Source organism: Phaethon lepturus, unplaced genomic scaffold (genome assembly GCF_000687285.1).
Source record: "Phaethon lepturus isolate BGI_N335 unplaced genomic scaffold, ASM68728v1 scaffold8872, whole genome shotgun sequence".
NCBI lineage: Eukaryota > Metazoa > Chordata > Aves > Phaethontiformes > Phaethontidae > Phaethon > Phaethon lepturus.
The window spans coordinates 66629-82276 of NW_010522628.1; the positions used below are offsets into that span (position 1 = coordinate 66629).

The 15648-nt window shown below is 36.4% G+C and overlaps 1 protein-coding gene across 1 annotated transcript in view; it reads right to left on the minus strand.

Moving 5' to 3' along the window:
* The window catches only part of COL14A1 (collagen, type XIV, alpha 1), a 120892-nt gene that overhangs the window by 27579 nt on the left and 77665 nt on the right, over positions 1–15648 (minus strand). The window contains exons 31-37 of the mRNA XM_010281865.1: positions 13870–14012; positions 12807–12916; positions 10957–11115; positions 6293–6370; positions 5940–6026; positions 1619–1672; positions 1117–1212 (exon numbers count right to left, since the gene is read on the minus strand). Coding sequence (XP_010280167.1) covers positions 1117–1212; positions 1619–1672; positions 5940–6026; positions 6293–6370; positions 10957–11115; positions 12807–12916; positions 13870–14012 — 727 coding nt within the window. The remainder of the gene's footprint in view (positions 1–1116; positions 1213–1618; positions 1673–5939; positions 6027–6292; positions 6371–10956; positions 11116–12806; positions 12917–13869; positions 14013–15648) is intronic.

The window sequence follows — 15648 nt, forward strand, 5'->3', positions numbered from 1 at the left end:
AGCAAACCTACAGACTCTATTTGCAAAACTGTAAATGAAGAATTTACAAATATAAAAAATAAAGAAAATTAAACTCATTTTGGAAGACTTCAGAATTAACCTGACAAAACTACAGCCATTATGTTACAAAAAAGGTATTTCTTTTCTCCTCAAAGAAATCTGTTTCTCTTCAGCCCTTAGAAGTATTTCCTATAATGATGAAACCAATGGATTTCTATGGAAACTAGACATGTTTCTACAGTACATATGTATGACAAAGATATACTTTTCTAGATAATAAACTCATTTAATTACATTTTATGCAGAAACACAATTTCTGTATCAAATAACTATTCTTAAAATGAATGTATTGTGTATTATTCTCTGATGACAGCATCATCAACAATATACAGCTTTGGTAAATCATTTCATGATATTGTACAGCAGTATCATATAGACGGGGTAAAAAGAAGAAAGTGTATTATACCATAGTAAATTTTGAAAAAAAAGTCTAGCAGAAAAAGATATACATCTGCTATCTTTCAAGATTTGTGTGTACCCACCTACCAGTGACATATTAAACAAGATTAGTGCTGCTGGTTCATTATTCTACCAATGTGTCTTTATGATGAGATTCTGTTATTTCACAACAGCATTGCAAACTCCAGGCCTAATCATCTCCTCAGATGACAGACTCTAAGTGTAGAGAACACTATTGCTTAATTTTGGCAGTGAATATGGTGTTCTTGCTTGGGTATACCTTTCAAGTCAGAACTGATCTGCAGTGAGCAATACCACAATCAGAAAAAGATAAAATATTAATATTTTGGTTTAGGGCCATGTTACAAACCCCACTGCAATTTTTTTCACTTGTCTCCAGGTTTGAATGCTAATACCTGGGTCATATTCAACCTGCAATCAAATCCCTTCAGCTAACTAAAATTTCAGATCCAAATAAAAACGGGAATGTTGGCATTGAACCCACATCCACTATAGGTTAAACACAAATGTGTGATTTCACCTCAAATACTGAAATTCAGATTCTGATCAGGACACAAAAGGTATTTTGGTCTAGTCTAAGATATGTACTGTTCAAAACGTCACAGGAAAGAACCCTATTGATTTTAGAAGTCTCACTGGAAGCCCTTGAATAGAAAGTCCACTGGGTCCTTGTGGTCCTGGAGGTCCTTGCGGTCCAGGAACACCAATTTCACCTCGAGGTCCATCTGGTCCCTAAAGTAGCACAGGACACATCAGTTAAACTCTTATCATATGGACAAAGACAGCTTCTGTTTGAAGAATTAAATACCAATAGACTCAAAAACATCTGAAATATGGGTTAACATTTGATTGAGCAGTGAGGGTTCAATTTAAAACTGCCTGGTTCCTTTATAAGTACAAAAAAAATGAAGATTTATGCTGTGACAGCAGCATTCTGAATTTTATATCTTTTTTATCAAGGAACAAACAGGACAAGCAATTGTTATGAAAAGAGACACACCAAACGCCAATGGCATTTCGCTGTGCTTTTTCCTTGGCGACATCAGAGGCAATCTGGAATTCATTTGGAGGTTTACAGGCAGCAGAGATAAACCAAGAACCTGTGCATCTGACAACTGTGAAGTGCTGTACAAAGTACCTTTGGACCTGGATCGCCACGATGACCTTTGGCACCTCTGACACCTGGACCACCCTGTGAAGCACAAGCACAAGGACTTGCTGAAAACCAAAACTCTCAAATAAACAAAAATGAAATCCAGAGAAGCTAAAACAGTTTTTTCTTGCTTCTGAATCAATGTTCAGGAATTAGTGAATAACCTGTCCATATCCTTCCACTGGAGTAACTAAACTGAGAACATACTTAAGTGTGGCCATACACAGGAACAGATTTAAACACAGATGTGACTACTTTCTAGAGCCAAGAATGCACACCATGTAAGCATCAAAATAACACTTTAAGCTACAATAGGGATGGAAATGTATACATGTGGTCATGGGTTCCCTTCCAGTTGTTGAAACCTCCTGCACATCTGTCTGTTCTCACCAAAATCACCACATTGCTAATGTCTGTGTTTCCAATGACTCAGGAATATTTTTCAGCAAGGACAACTACTACTACACTTACCATGGTTTAATTTAGAGCTACTCTTAGGTAAAACACTCTTTTACCCATTTTTATCTTTTTCACTTTCTTCAGTGGTGCCTACATCTGTTAAACATTTATTAACCAGCTGTTGCCTTTTTTTATTAGTATCGTCTGAGACACTGGAGTTGCATATATCTATGGATGGCTGCCATGAATGTGTTTTGCATATACATGCTGCATGTGCTTTGTCCTCTAGGACAGCGTAAATAAAGTGTGTTTTTTTCACTTTTTTCAGATCAATTTCCCTCTTCCCCCACCTGAGTATATTGCTTAATCTCTTGGGATATGAGCTTTAGAGGGATTCTGCCCTTCTTTGTACTCAAAAAGGACCTTGTACAAGTAGGCACCATAACTGAATAGCGTTCTTTAGAGGCTACAATAAGTACTTATAAAAATAACAGCAGTTACATTAAAGACATCAAAATAGAAAATATGCTTGTCATATTAAATGCATATGTAGTATCTAGGAGTCTTTAAATAGGAATGCAAATAACAGAAATGTTTGGAAGTACTAGAGTACTCTTGCTCTTCAATGAAGGTATCATGATACAGTCTTAATGTGTGTGATCACAGAGCAGTTTTCTACTCCTTGTCCTAGCTCTTTCAGTCTTCTCACTTCCATCTCACAGCTCTATGGCCATGACCCATTCCATCACAGTCAGCTCCGACCCTAAGATCTCATCCCACGCTCCCCACAGAACTGTGTTCCAGTTGCCAGTTCCCAAATTCCAAGTCGTTGCATTTCTGCATTCCAGCTCAGCAGCTCCCTCCACCCTTTTTCCTACCTCTCTCTCAGATTAAGAATTCCTATGCAAATACTCAGCAAAAGAACTGCAACTTTTTAACATAAACAAAATCACACTGTTTTCTCCCATTTTGTTCTCAGAAACATTGCATTTTTACTGAGTAAGAATATATACTTAAAAATAGCTTGATGGTGAGCCATTAGATCATATGCTTTAAGATTCATACTGCATTTGGTTCACTCATCCATGTTTTGAACACAGTGACCTTTGCTTGGTAAAAGCACAAGTTCCAGAAAAGCATTGATTTAAGATGAAAACATCACAAAAGCCTCCCTCATTTTTCTCATAAACTTGATTTGGCGGTTATTCCCTAGCACTACTAAGCTTGTGTGACTAATTTCAAATATTTTATTTCTTTGGCTTCTACTTCTAGCCAAGAATTCCTGTTATGCCTTTTTCTCTTATTTTGAATAACTTCGTAATAGCCAGTGCTTTCCCTCAGAAACAGTTCTTAATCAATTGTTATCAAGTCACTTTCTTATTTCTTTTTAATAGTGCTATGAAGCACTGAAAGCTTTTCATTGCAATTAAACCTCTCCAATATTTTTTGGAGATTAAATTAAACTAAACCTCGTCCAATATTTTTTGTCTCTTTCCTCACCTTCTCCAGTTCTGTAGCACACCTTTCAAAATGCAGACATCAAGTTTGTGTGCTATCTTACTTTTACTTTGCGTGGGGAACTTCAGACAGCACGATCAAATTCTGGCAAAGATTAAGCCGTAAAAACAGTATCCCATAATGAAATCTGCCAGATAATCTTAACTCTAAATGACACTTTGTCTTACCCAAAATGACCCACTTCCTAAAAGAGCTTAAAAAAATGTTTCCAGAGATACTATCCCACACAAATGGAAGCCTTTTATTTGGAATCTTTTTAGTCTAATGTCTAAAACTGGCTACATGGTAGAATCCTGATCCCTTAAGCAGAAAAATCCTTGGCTTAGAGAAAAGTCACGTGACATTTTAACGACTTGGAGCAGTATTGACCAGACACAGTACATGTGACTTTCTGGCTTTCGCTTGGCGTGGGGATGAACGCTGACTTTATTCTTTTGCTCTGCTTTTTCCTAGGCTTCTTTCTTTTTTCCAGAGCTATGCCATCTAACTGTCTGGCAAAAAAGTATCACTCATAAGACACCACGTTCCAGAATCACATATTCCCCTGCCTAGACCGTGATTTTCCTGCTTGATTTGAAGCCTCCTCTTCATGGCAGTATGCTACTCAAAATATTGTTAGTCCTAAATGTAATAAATAGAAGTACATTATTTTACTGCTGGGTTAAGCTTTAGCAACTCCTGATCTCTATGTTTTGAACTATAGTAACACACATCCTTCCAGTCAAATAATTTTAAAATATTTTTTATTTTACTGTGAAATATGGTCAAAGTACTCTAATTCAGTTGCATTTTTGTGTGTATTATCCCATTGTCTTTTTCACAAAACACAAACTGGACACCTATATACAGAAATTAAAACCTTAATCCATACTCGATTTATAACCTACACTCAAATAGGAGAACACAATAATTTTTCCGTGTACAAGATACACCTCTTCAGTGAACTTTCTGAGTTCCTTTTAAAGTTTTTGTACCAGAGCTTGAAGAACAGTTCTTGCAGAAAGACTAACCTCTGAGTTATTACTAGGATAAGCATCTGCTAGGATCTACTACATGAATATCTTATGTGCAAGTTAATTTTGTGGTTGAACATGTATCTCATGTAATTTGTGTACTTGAACCTTTTCAGAAACTTATTTTCCTTCACATTCTTCTCTGTCTCTTTCTCTTCAAAATATGCTCTTGGAGCATCCAGGACACAGTAGAAGCAGAGAAACATGCAGTTCAAACTTGTTCACAAGAGGGCCTCATCTCAAGCTAACTTAGCAAGCAGCCCTAGGATGCCAAAGTTATCAATCTAGCTGTAATAGAAAAAACACGACTGTTCTACAAACATCCCAGTTAGGATTCCCATTAAACCAAACAAATAACAGACCATTGCAAACAGAGCCTACAACTTTCCTAAACTGCTAAAAAACAGCCTCAGGATATGAGATTGAGTTATCTAACTTCAGTGACCCGTATCTCAGTTGTCTGGTCTGATACATTATCTGAGTTTTTCCACAAGCCAGTAAAGAGAAAGGACATTTATCCCATCTTTCTAAGATTCTACACTGAGATAGAAGGAAAGTTAAATTTAATTGTCTTCTAGAAGAGACTATCTACTCCCACCAGTTATGCAAGGAACTTATATTAAATTTAACATTTACACAGTAAACAATTAGATTAGTGCTATCAAAGCAACACCACAAAGTACAGGTAAAAAATGTGACAGTGTGTATTTCATCATTCACTGGCAAGCTAGAAAAAGTTTCAATTCAACTTTCACTGAAGCCAGGTCATTTTATCCTCTCTTCCCTTCACTGCTTTGGGGAACCTCTCTGCCTCTAGCAGCTCTCAGAAGAACCAGCACTTTCAGTCCTGCTTTCCAATAAACACTGTACTTAGGGTAGGGCTTTTAAGACAGAAAAGTCTTCTTTCATCATTTATCACACAAGTGACATTGTCATACCCCATAGCTTTAATTCATAAGAATATTGTAAATTGAGCATTTCAGAAAGGTAAACTCAAGCTACATTTAATACACATGTCCTAGAGTAGACAGATAGAAGGTGATTAAAAAATTGAAAATAAATGTCACTATTACATATCTACTAATGCTACAGAAAGGTAACAGGATTCAAGGTCTAAAGTTTACTCTAACTGCTTCAAATCTTGATGAAGCCATTAAAATTTGACTGACTTATTGGGTGAGAAGGTTTTTTACAGCCAAGTAATATCTTGGCATCTTTGCTATAAATTGAATGTAATTTTATCGCTTTGCCAATACTTAAAACCCTAATTTAACCTTAGTAGTTATACAATGGCAGTATATATTTCCATGTCTTGGAATAACAGTGGCCAGTGGACTATTTGGTACAGTTGACTACAAACCCGAATAAAACCATACCGGTGGTCCAGGAGGTCCAAGGGGACCTTTATTAGCTTCTGAACAGGAACAAGCATGAGGAAGGGCAGGGCAATTTTCTTCATCTCTCTAAGGAAAGATAGGAAAAGAATGATGACAAAAACTTTGCTTCAGAAGTTAAGAACTTTATGAATCTAAGACAGAGTACTATGTGGATGCCTCAAAAGCACCTACTTGATTTAGAAACATATATCACATTGACTTTCAATAGGACAAGTAATCCAAGCAGACTTGGGCTTTTTTGAAAACTCTTAACTGTCCATTTCCATTAAAACATTTGTCTCAAAGTGGAAAGCAAAAGGTAAATTTTACAGTTATTGAAAGAAGTTTCTTACCAAGCCAGGAAGCTCACAGCATTTGTCCCGATTGGCCCATGAGGTAGCACAAACAATGTCAAACATCTGTAACTGCAGCTGTTTCAAAACAAGGGTGATGTACAAAATGACTGTTAGTTGTAAGATTGGTGCAAAACAGACCCATCAGCAAGAAAAGCTACCTTTATTCAAGTACTCAGATTAGACAGAGGAAAGGGTATCGACTTCAAGCAGCTTGCCACAAATACGCTTAAATGAAAAGGCTTATCTTCTAACCAAATTGTCTGAACTATCAAATATCACATGGATTAAGCAAGCTGTTAGAGGTTAAATACTGCAGACGTTTGTTGGATTATCCCCACTTCCTTGACTAAATTCCTGATTTTGCCCAATGGTGCCTCCTGATACTTTTTTCCTAGGAAAGAAGGCATTAAGAGTTAGCTGAAAGAGAATTCAGCCTCTCAAAACTGAGTAATTTCTCTTAACCCATTGGTCTGGTGCTCAGATTTTATCTGGCAAAAAGTCTCCTGTAGCCTATTTCTTACACTGGAGCTGAGCCACAAATAATATTTATCATCTTCTCCAGTTCTGTTTTACTTTAGAATATGCCTTCTCGTATCCCTATTATCCCCAGGCAATGAAAGTTTAAGGATGGTGGAAAGCTTGCTCAACACATGACAACACTGGTCAGAAAAGAAAATTCCCACCACAGGTCTGGGAACATGGTTTAGACACAAATTTAATCTATGAGAACACACACATTTGTTGAAAATAATGGCTGCTAGGTACTCAGAAAAAATATACTAAATAGAACTCAACAGTAACACCAATTGTCTCATTTACAGCCTTGAACTGAACAAAGGGGTCTAGAGAGATGAAGCTTTCTTCTGTTGCTATTTTCATTCTTTTTCCATGCTTCATTCATGTGCATACTGAATAGAGAGGGGAAGGGAACAGAACGTCCCATTAAATTAACCCCACATGTTAAAAAATTTGAGGAACTGCTAGAGATCGAATGCTCTTTGGTTTTGCTCCCATTATTGTTTTCAGAGGCATTATTTTAACACTACAACAGAGGAGTGATTTCAAAGATTTTCTTAAAGCTGCATTGCTTCTAAAGCTGTTACAATAAGCTATGTATATGCACCCTACGTATATGCACCTTCAGTTTTGCCTAATTTTTTTTCTTATATAAGTCAACTATTATATTTTAAACGAAGGAGTACTTTCATATACATAGAAATGCTTCTTACCTACCAGCAGATTAACTAGTTTGTAGATATGCTGTACTACAGATGCAGACACACTGCTAAACACCTTAGGCAGCTGAAGTGCAGCATGAAGGCAGCTTTTGGACCCTTGGTTTGGCTCCACAAAGGTCTATCCTGTGTCCAGCAACTCTGTGTCCCTGGCTATGTCAAATGCAAGCTGGCTCCTGGTGGAGCTACTTAGATGCCTCTTTGCAACGCATCCCAAAGCTAGTAATTTCGGGAGGACTCATTAACTTGAGCACATGAACATACTGCTCTCGGACTCAGAATGACCCAGGGCATTTGGATGATACTACACTTGAGCATATAAGATATCCCAGAAAAGGCATGCAGGAACACCTGAACTGGTTGTGCAGAAAGCAGCTTAGGTTCAGAAGTAAGTAGGATTGCCATTTTTTCCGAAACCCAGTCCATCCCAAGCTATTATGCTATCCTGAGCAAAGGAAAGGTTGACAGTATTGGCTAAATTTATGCAGTCCCACACAGGCATGTATATGCATTCATTTTCTCTGGATTAGACAATCTAGAGCTCCATAGTGATAATGCGTGCTAGTGTAAAATAAAGAGCAAATAGACATTCGTTGAATTGCTGTATTCACCATCCAAATGTTGAATGACTCAGTATTCTTATTTTAAAATATTACGTGGGTTGCTCTGACTCAAGTTAAATAACTAAACAAAGCTTTCTTTGCTACTGTTAAACATTTATTCATAATTCTCTGTATTCATAGAGATTTTGCTTTCTAAATATTCAGCCCTGCAAGCAGAACTAGTAAGACAGAAAAGTCTGCCCATCCCCATCTGATCAGGCTACAGTTCTGCAAAGGTTTCTCAAGAGCAGACCATATCACGCATTACTTCTTTTAACAATATATATACACAGAGGTAAACAAGTTACATTTAAAAGAAAAGGAAATAGCAACAAAGAGAAGGTTTGTGAATTGTAAATTAAAAATATTTTAAAGCTGGACTTTTCATTAAATCCCACTGAAGGAATAAAGAACATTACTTGCTGCATGCAACAGTCAGGTTTCATTGCCCCAGCTGGCTGGAGTGCCTAATCCAGAGACACCTCATGATTAAGGGTTGTTAAAAGGACTAGGCACCACCAGCCTAACCCCCTTTTAGTCCTATCTATCTTATTTCTGCCTGTTCATTGAACTGTTGCACACCATATGCATGAAGGGAAAAAAACTCTGATACAATTAAATTCCCTCAAAATTGAAATGTTTTGCAAAATTCAGGTATTTGCAATGGATTCATTTATAAAAACAATACACTAAAAACATTCTGACAGTGTTAAACTGTTCCATGTGAATATAGTCAGAAGAAAACATCAACAATTTCATTCCAAAATAACTGCCTGCCTGTTTTTATTTTATGTAATAAGCATCTCTAAAACTAAGATTAAAGCATTTCATGAAAATACAGCTGATGAAAAAATAACTTTTCAGAATTATCGACAAACCCTGATTTTCATATAAATTCAAAACAATTTTTAAAATGTTTTACAAAAAGGAATTTTTGTTGTATGCATGCCTTCATGAGCCTCTTAAAACTGTGAAGATACTGGAATCGACTAAATCTCAGTATTCTGTTTCCAGCAGTGTCACAAGTGATGTCTAATGAAGCACAAGGGTAGAACTCATACTTGGACTAAATCTCAGTATTCTATTTCCAGCAGTGTCACAAGTGATATCTAATGAAGCACAAGGGTAGAACTCATACTTCTACCTTATAGTCTACTAGCCAAACACTTTCAGATCAGGGACCTCCTGCCCCAGACTTGTTAACAATCAATATTTTTCCAAACACTTTCAGATCAGGGACTTCCTGCCCCAGACTTGTTAACAATCAATATTTCCCTTTCATTCATTTCTCCAGGCTTCCCTACAATCTATATAAATATTTAGCACCCACAAAATTCTACGGTAAGGAAGTGTACTGATCTACTACCTGTTGTGAGAAGCAGCTCAATCCTGCCTCCTACTAGCTTCCTTTCATGTCCTCTAATTTTTGGAATAGAGGAAACCAACTCATTCATGCATTAGATGTGACTATTCACACATGTTCTACTCAATATGAATAAAATGTGCAGAATTGGAGACTTTAAAGAATATTGGTGTGCTTTCTTGACCTGCTTGTAATTTGGTATATGAGGTAATACTTGAAGGCAGCTAAACAGTACTATGGAGCAAAGAATTTTCATCTTCAGCTACACATTTGTAGTCTTACATCAATTTTACAGTTCATTTGAACAAAACCAAATTTTTCAGCGAGTGGGCAGTCTGACTTATCTTCTTTAGATTCCTAGATTCTAACAAAAGACATAACTTCTTTCCACTTCTTTACAAAGCCTTTTCTAATTCCAAGATTTCCTAAATTTGCCTTTTTCTGTTTCTATTGAAATGTGACTACAAAGGTTTCTCTGTGTAATTGTCTTTACAGGCTTCATATAATTACTATCCATAAGTTTGAGGCCTAAAGGCTCTTTCTGTACACAGAGATATATTCTGAGGGCTTATTTTTTACTAAACAAGAGTATTTCCATACAGTAGCAAGTAAATGCATTTCTGAAACCTCATTCTTATTCAAATCAAGCCTTGAGTTCAAGGTTCACATTCTCTGCTAGCCTCATTTTAAGGTCAAGAAAGTTCAAAGAAAATTAGCAAACAGCACTGCATGGCAAAGAAGCCTTCCTAAGATCATTGTGAGATTGTCAATTCTTCTTCAAAGACGAAATCTACCTGAAAAACCCAAACAAACCTTCTTAATGACAGCTGAAGCAACATGGAAAGACTCCCATAGGTTGCTGTGCAAACAGAATGATCAATTACTGCTTCTAGGAGAATAATTTCAGAGGAATGAAAGAGTACTTAAACTTGGGGAGGATCTTTCACATTTAAAATATTTTATATTATAATATAAAAGAACTAGATATATTAAGACAGGGGCTTTGGGGGACCATCTGTATCAAACCAGTTCAATTATTTAATGAACAGAGTGTGCGCTTAGGGTAAACAGAGTAAAAGGGAATAAGAGATATGGGGAATAATTATCACTCAAAACAAAGTTTAAATGATTCCAAGGCAAAGGAGTTATACATTGTATTAGTCTATGTAATGAAGTTTGGAACACAAGTCATATCTGAATGTATTGACTGTTCACATATGTGTCTGAGAATAATATTTGAACAATGATGATCCAGGGTTTTTGTCTATTAAAATAGTCAAAAATAGATTTTGCCAAAGTTGAGAGATATTGCAGACTTTTGCAGAATTTCTGAAATGCTGGAACTTTACTGTTTCAAATACAAGTTCATTCTGCTTCAACTTAAAATTAACTGCAAAGATCCCCAGCACTTGTTTTTAGAATATTTTAAGTGGTTTAAAGAATTGTTCTTGTTCTACTCACTGGCGCAGAGTTGTCTCTTGGTCCTCTGGATCTGACCATTCTCCCCAACACTTCTATGCCATCAGAACTAATATTCCCTGCTGCATTAATGGTCTTCTCACCTACTTGCTTGCAGTCAATTATTATTTTGGCCGTAGTCTTGCTGATAACAACATGCAACTAAGGAAAACAAAAAATGCTTTAACATACAAAGGAGCACATAGGATACATTAATTTCCTGGGACAAGGGGGGCATTTTTTGAACTGCGCTCCTAACTCCATCGTTGCTAATGAAACTCGGAGAATCACCCATAGTAAATAATCTAGATGACCTCTAGAGGTCCCTTCCAACCTGAATTATTTTACGATTCTAATCTGTTTAATGAATTTATCTTATTTTTCTGCTTATGGAATATCTGCATACAAATTGTCACCTTACATAATTTATTTAGTAAGAAAATAATTTATCCCTGATAAAAGATCCACACAATGTTTATATCCCACCCTGATCCCAAAGAACCTTTGATTTATGTGGTCAGTAATAATTCCTGGGCCTTGTATGATCCTGCTATAGAGCACTGGATATCACCAATACATCCTTTATAGCCACTTGCAAAAGCCAAAAGTAAGTAGGAAAATTTAGCCTGTAAATTATATAATAACCACACAGCAAAAACTTTCATAGCAAAGTCTTTCCACTGAAAAAAAATCAAATCACATCAAACGCAGTACAGAAAAGCCGAGCACAGCAACGAAGTTACTTCCTTCTGCCTTGACTCACACTCTGTTGTCCATTGCTGATGCAGCAAAGATATTCCCAGCAGAGAGGACAATCCTAGCCACAATTTTCCTGTCATGAGCAAACTCTCAGTTAAGCAACGGAAAGAACATTTTTTTGGGGAGAAGACCAGACGAAGAGCTGGTAGAAATGCAGTATCTGCTCTATACCACACTACGTGGAGATCAGAGCCCAAGGTGTAGGAGAGAGTGCCAGGAAGAAGTCCTGTAGCCCATAGACCTCCTATGGGCTCTGCTGGAACTAAATAACAGAAAAGCTGCTATGAATTTGGTCTGCTGTGCCTTTCAAACACATGTATAGCATGGATCATCATTCAAAATGCAGAAAAATGCTTAAAAGGAGAATTTGCTAAAGCCTAATATATTCCTCCAAAGCACAATTTAAAAGAGTCAGAATTAGACCCCAGCTCTGACCTACCTTCCCTTTCTTGCTCCAGCGATTAAAAGGAAGTACAGAAAAGCTAAGATCTGTAAATACTATCCCTCAATCCACAGTATCTTTTTTGTTTGTTTGTTTGTTTGTTCGTTTAGGAAAGATACAAACATCAGGAATGAAAGTGAAAAACAAAAGCACCTTCCACAACAAGTATATGCTACAATCCTAGCACTACTTCATCTGCTTTCGGAAAGAATGTTACAAGTTCTCTAACAGCCAAGAAAAGTTCAACATGGCATAGCCCTTCAAATATGTTTAAAAATAACAACTCTGGTCAAAAGAAGGATAATTTTTTTTCTGGACTTTTTCTTGTAATTTTGAGTGACATTTCCAATTTAAACCTTAAACAGAAAATTTATTTCTAAATTACTTTTGAAGGAAAGTATTTTTAATCAACTCTAAAATTCAGGCACAAAGCATGAGAAGAAAATTGATCACATCAGCTCCAGCATAAAAACTATGATTTGTTTAATGTTAATTCAATATTGCAAAGAGACTTAAAACAGTTGGGTAGATAATTCTGAATATGCAAAATACATTTCTTTTGGCAGTGGTTGACCACATGAAAGACTTCAAAACATGAAAATCTCCCAAACCTTTATTCAGAGTGCTCTTTTTCCCTGTTACCATTACTAACCTTATGAAAACTCCCATAAAATATCTTCCTTATTTCAGGACCTTCAAAGGTCACAGTTTGAAAATCTCCTTTGTAGTCATAGTTAAAGAAAGTCAGAGTTTTACCACCATCTGTGTGAGAATAAAAATAAGGACTCTGTGTTAGAGGAAGAAAAGGTCTGATATGATATTTGAAAGGGTCAATTTGTGTTTAGCAAAGACAATCAAAGATGTCAGGTCAAATGTTAGTAAAATACATTCAGAAGTGATACACTGACCTGAAAGTAACAAGTTATCTCAGAGAAATGCTCTTTCCTGGTCTGACAGGAAGGATGGGCCAATAGTTGGGAGTCCACCTCACCCATGTCTACCTGATCCTACTCTCCCCACTAGTTCTCTGTGTGACTTGGACGAGAACAGAAGGCATGGACCCTCAAGCTAGCTAAATGCCTAATTCCAACCTATTTCATGGGGACATAACTAAAAAATTTTAGGAAACATAAGAAAGATAAGTAAGAAAGATAATATATCTCTTAAAATTGGCAGCTATGAAGAACAGGTGTCATAGTATCTACATCTTTTCAACAGTAAATGTGGAAACCTTCTAAATTATAATCCCTGTTCTACAGTTGTGGAAGTCAAATCAAGTAGAAATGAAGAGTCATCAAGAGTTCATGTCTCTAGTTCCAAGTCTTCTATCCATCAGACTGCATCGCCTCTATGTATACCATACTGTCAGTAACACTGGCATATATCAAGAGAGATTCTATTAAAAACAGATTCAGAGCAGTGGAAATTTTAAAAGCAAAGGAGTAGCTGCCTTATATCAATTTACATCTAGTACAGCTCTTTGGATTTCAGTATCATTGCTCCCAGTTTAAGAGAAGTATACTCAAAATTTGACTCTAACTCCAAATTAAACTCAGTTAAATTAAATCTAAAAAACATCCATTGGAGACTATCACCTTCCAGGTTCAGGTAGTTTTGGCAGCAGCTTAAAACACTGGCAATAATAAATCTAGACACAGAATGAATCATTCATACAGTTGAAGAAAAAAATCACTGATAAAACACAAAATACATACTATCTAAAATAACTCCAACCAGTGGTTCATATTCTTCATTTAAAATCTCCCAAAGAGCAAATGGCTCCTGAGGTGTGTCAGGGAGTATACGAAAGAGAAACGTAATGGTGTAATCAGAAGGGAGACCTTCAGGATGCAAATACCTGTAAGAGAAATAATGTCTTTTAAACTGAAACATACATTAAATCTGGTGATTTACTCACCAGATGTTCACTTAACACCCGTTCTATTATTCTGTATATTTCTTTGGAAATCAAGACTGAGAAGCAATATGAGTAAGTGTTTGCAATTTCTACATGACTTGATAACTATCAAAAGAATACTTATGAAGAAAGGAGACATCATCTTTTCCTTTGAAATTTACCAAATTGCCCTTAATTATTAATTATTTTTTTAATTTGAAGATCAAATTGGAGGTTAGTGGAAAGTAAAGATTGAATTAATTATATTAAAAGCTTTTAAAAGATAGTAGCCACTCGCAAGACCTTTGCTATTGTCTGGGTTTACAGACAATGAAAAAAGAAGTTGCTTGGAAGACCAATCTCAATAGACATGTCCTTTGTCATTAAATCATCACGAATGGACAGAAATTAGGAATGACAGAGACTGTTACAGGAAGCTTTATAAATTATAGGGAATGTAGTTTATACATTTCAAAGCCAATACATAAGAAAGTGAAGTCAAAATGAATCATACATACAGAAATACAATCTGTTCTAGAATTTTTGCAGAAGAGAGTGGAAGTTTATGATATGTTACTTTATGCCATTTCCTACAATTTGTTATTTAGTGCTTCCAATTTAATTTAAACTTCTTTAATTTACATTTCTTTTCCCCAAATATGAACTATTCCTCCTAAAGTGTTTCTGGCACATATAAGGTGTATAGATATGAATCACGTGTGATATATAATCAATATTTTCTGCACAGTGTTCTGTAGATGATCAAACATGATGTTGCATTGCACATTTCCCATAGAGAAAAGAGAAGGAATTCAACAGGTGTAAGAACAAAGGCTTACAGTATGCCCATTGTACAAAGAACGAAAGAAAATGCAATAAGCAGGGTGGGGCAAACGCAAGGTTTGGGGACACAGAACTTAAAAAAGAGAATAACATTAATGACATTCAGTGCACGTGAGATGATAAAAACAAGTGGTATTATTCAGACATACCTGTAGATCATCAAGAGAAAGGTATTCTCTCAACCACGAAAGGGAGTGAAAGCCTAATGAAGCAGTAAGATTGGGCTGGGGTGGCAGCTAGGGAAGAGCATATAAATGCAGCAGATCCGATTAGAAAGCAGCAGAAAGGGAAAAAAGTGAGAAATGCTGATCCTTGGAAATTCCAGTCCATCTAGACCCAGGAGGAAACTAAACACGGGGAATGTGAAACAGTTCCAAGAAGTATAGCTCCAACCAGGACACAACAGGATAATCACACAAAAAGACTAAGATGACATTTAATATAAACCTTAAAAGTAATATCCCACTGTTTTTCTTCCTTATTTATCTCAGTTAAAGAATACTTTTTGTTACATCTTCCCATGTTTAATCCAGCAGGGCCACTGCTAATACAAAGTGGGAGACTGGACTGAGAGGAACCAAACACAACATTCACACTGTTCATAGAAGAAATGGAGAGTTTCCATCCCTTCCTCTCTGAGGAATGACTCTAAATGTTCGATGGGAGGTTTCTTCATTGCCTCCTTCATATCTCTCCCTGGACATAGTGCCTGTGACTGAACTATGTCCTGCCTCTCAGGAAAGTGTTCACACAG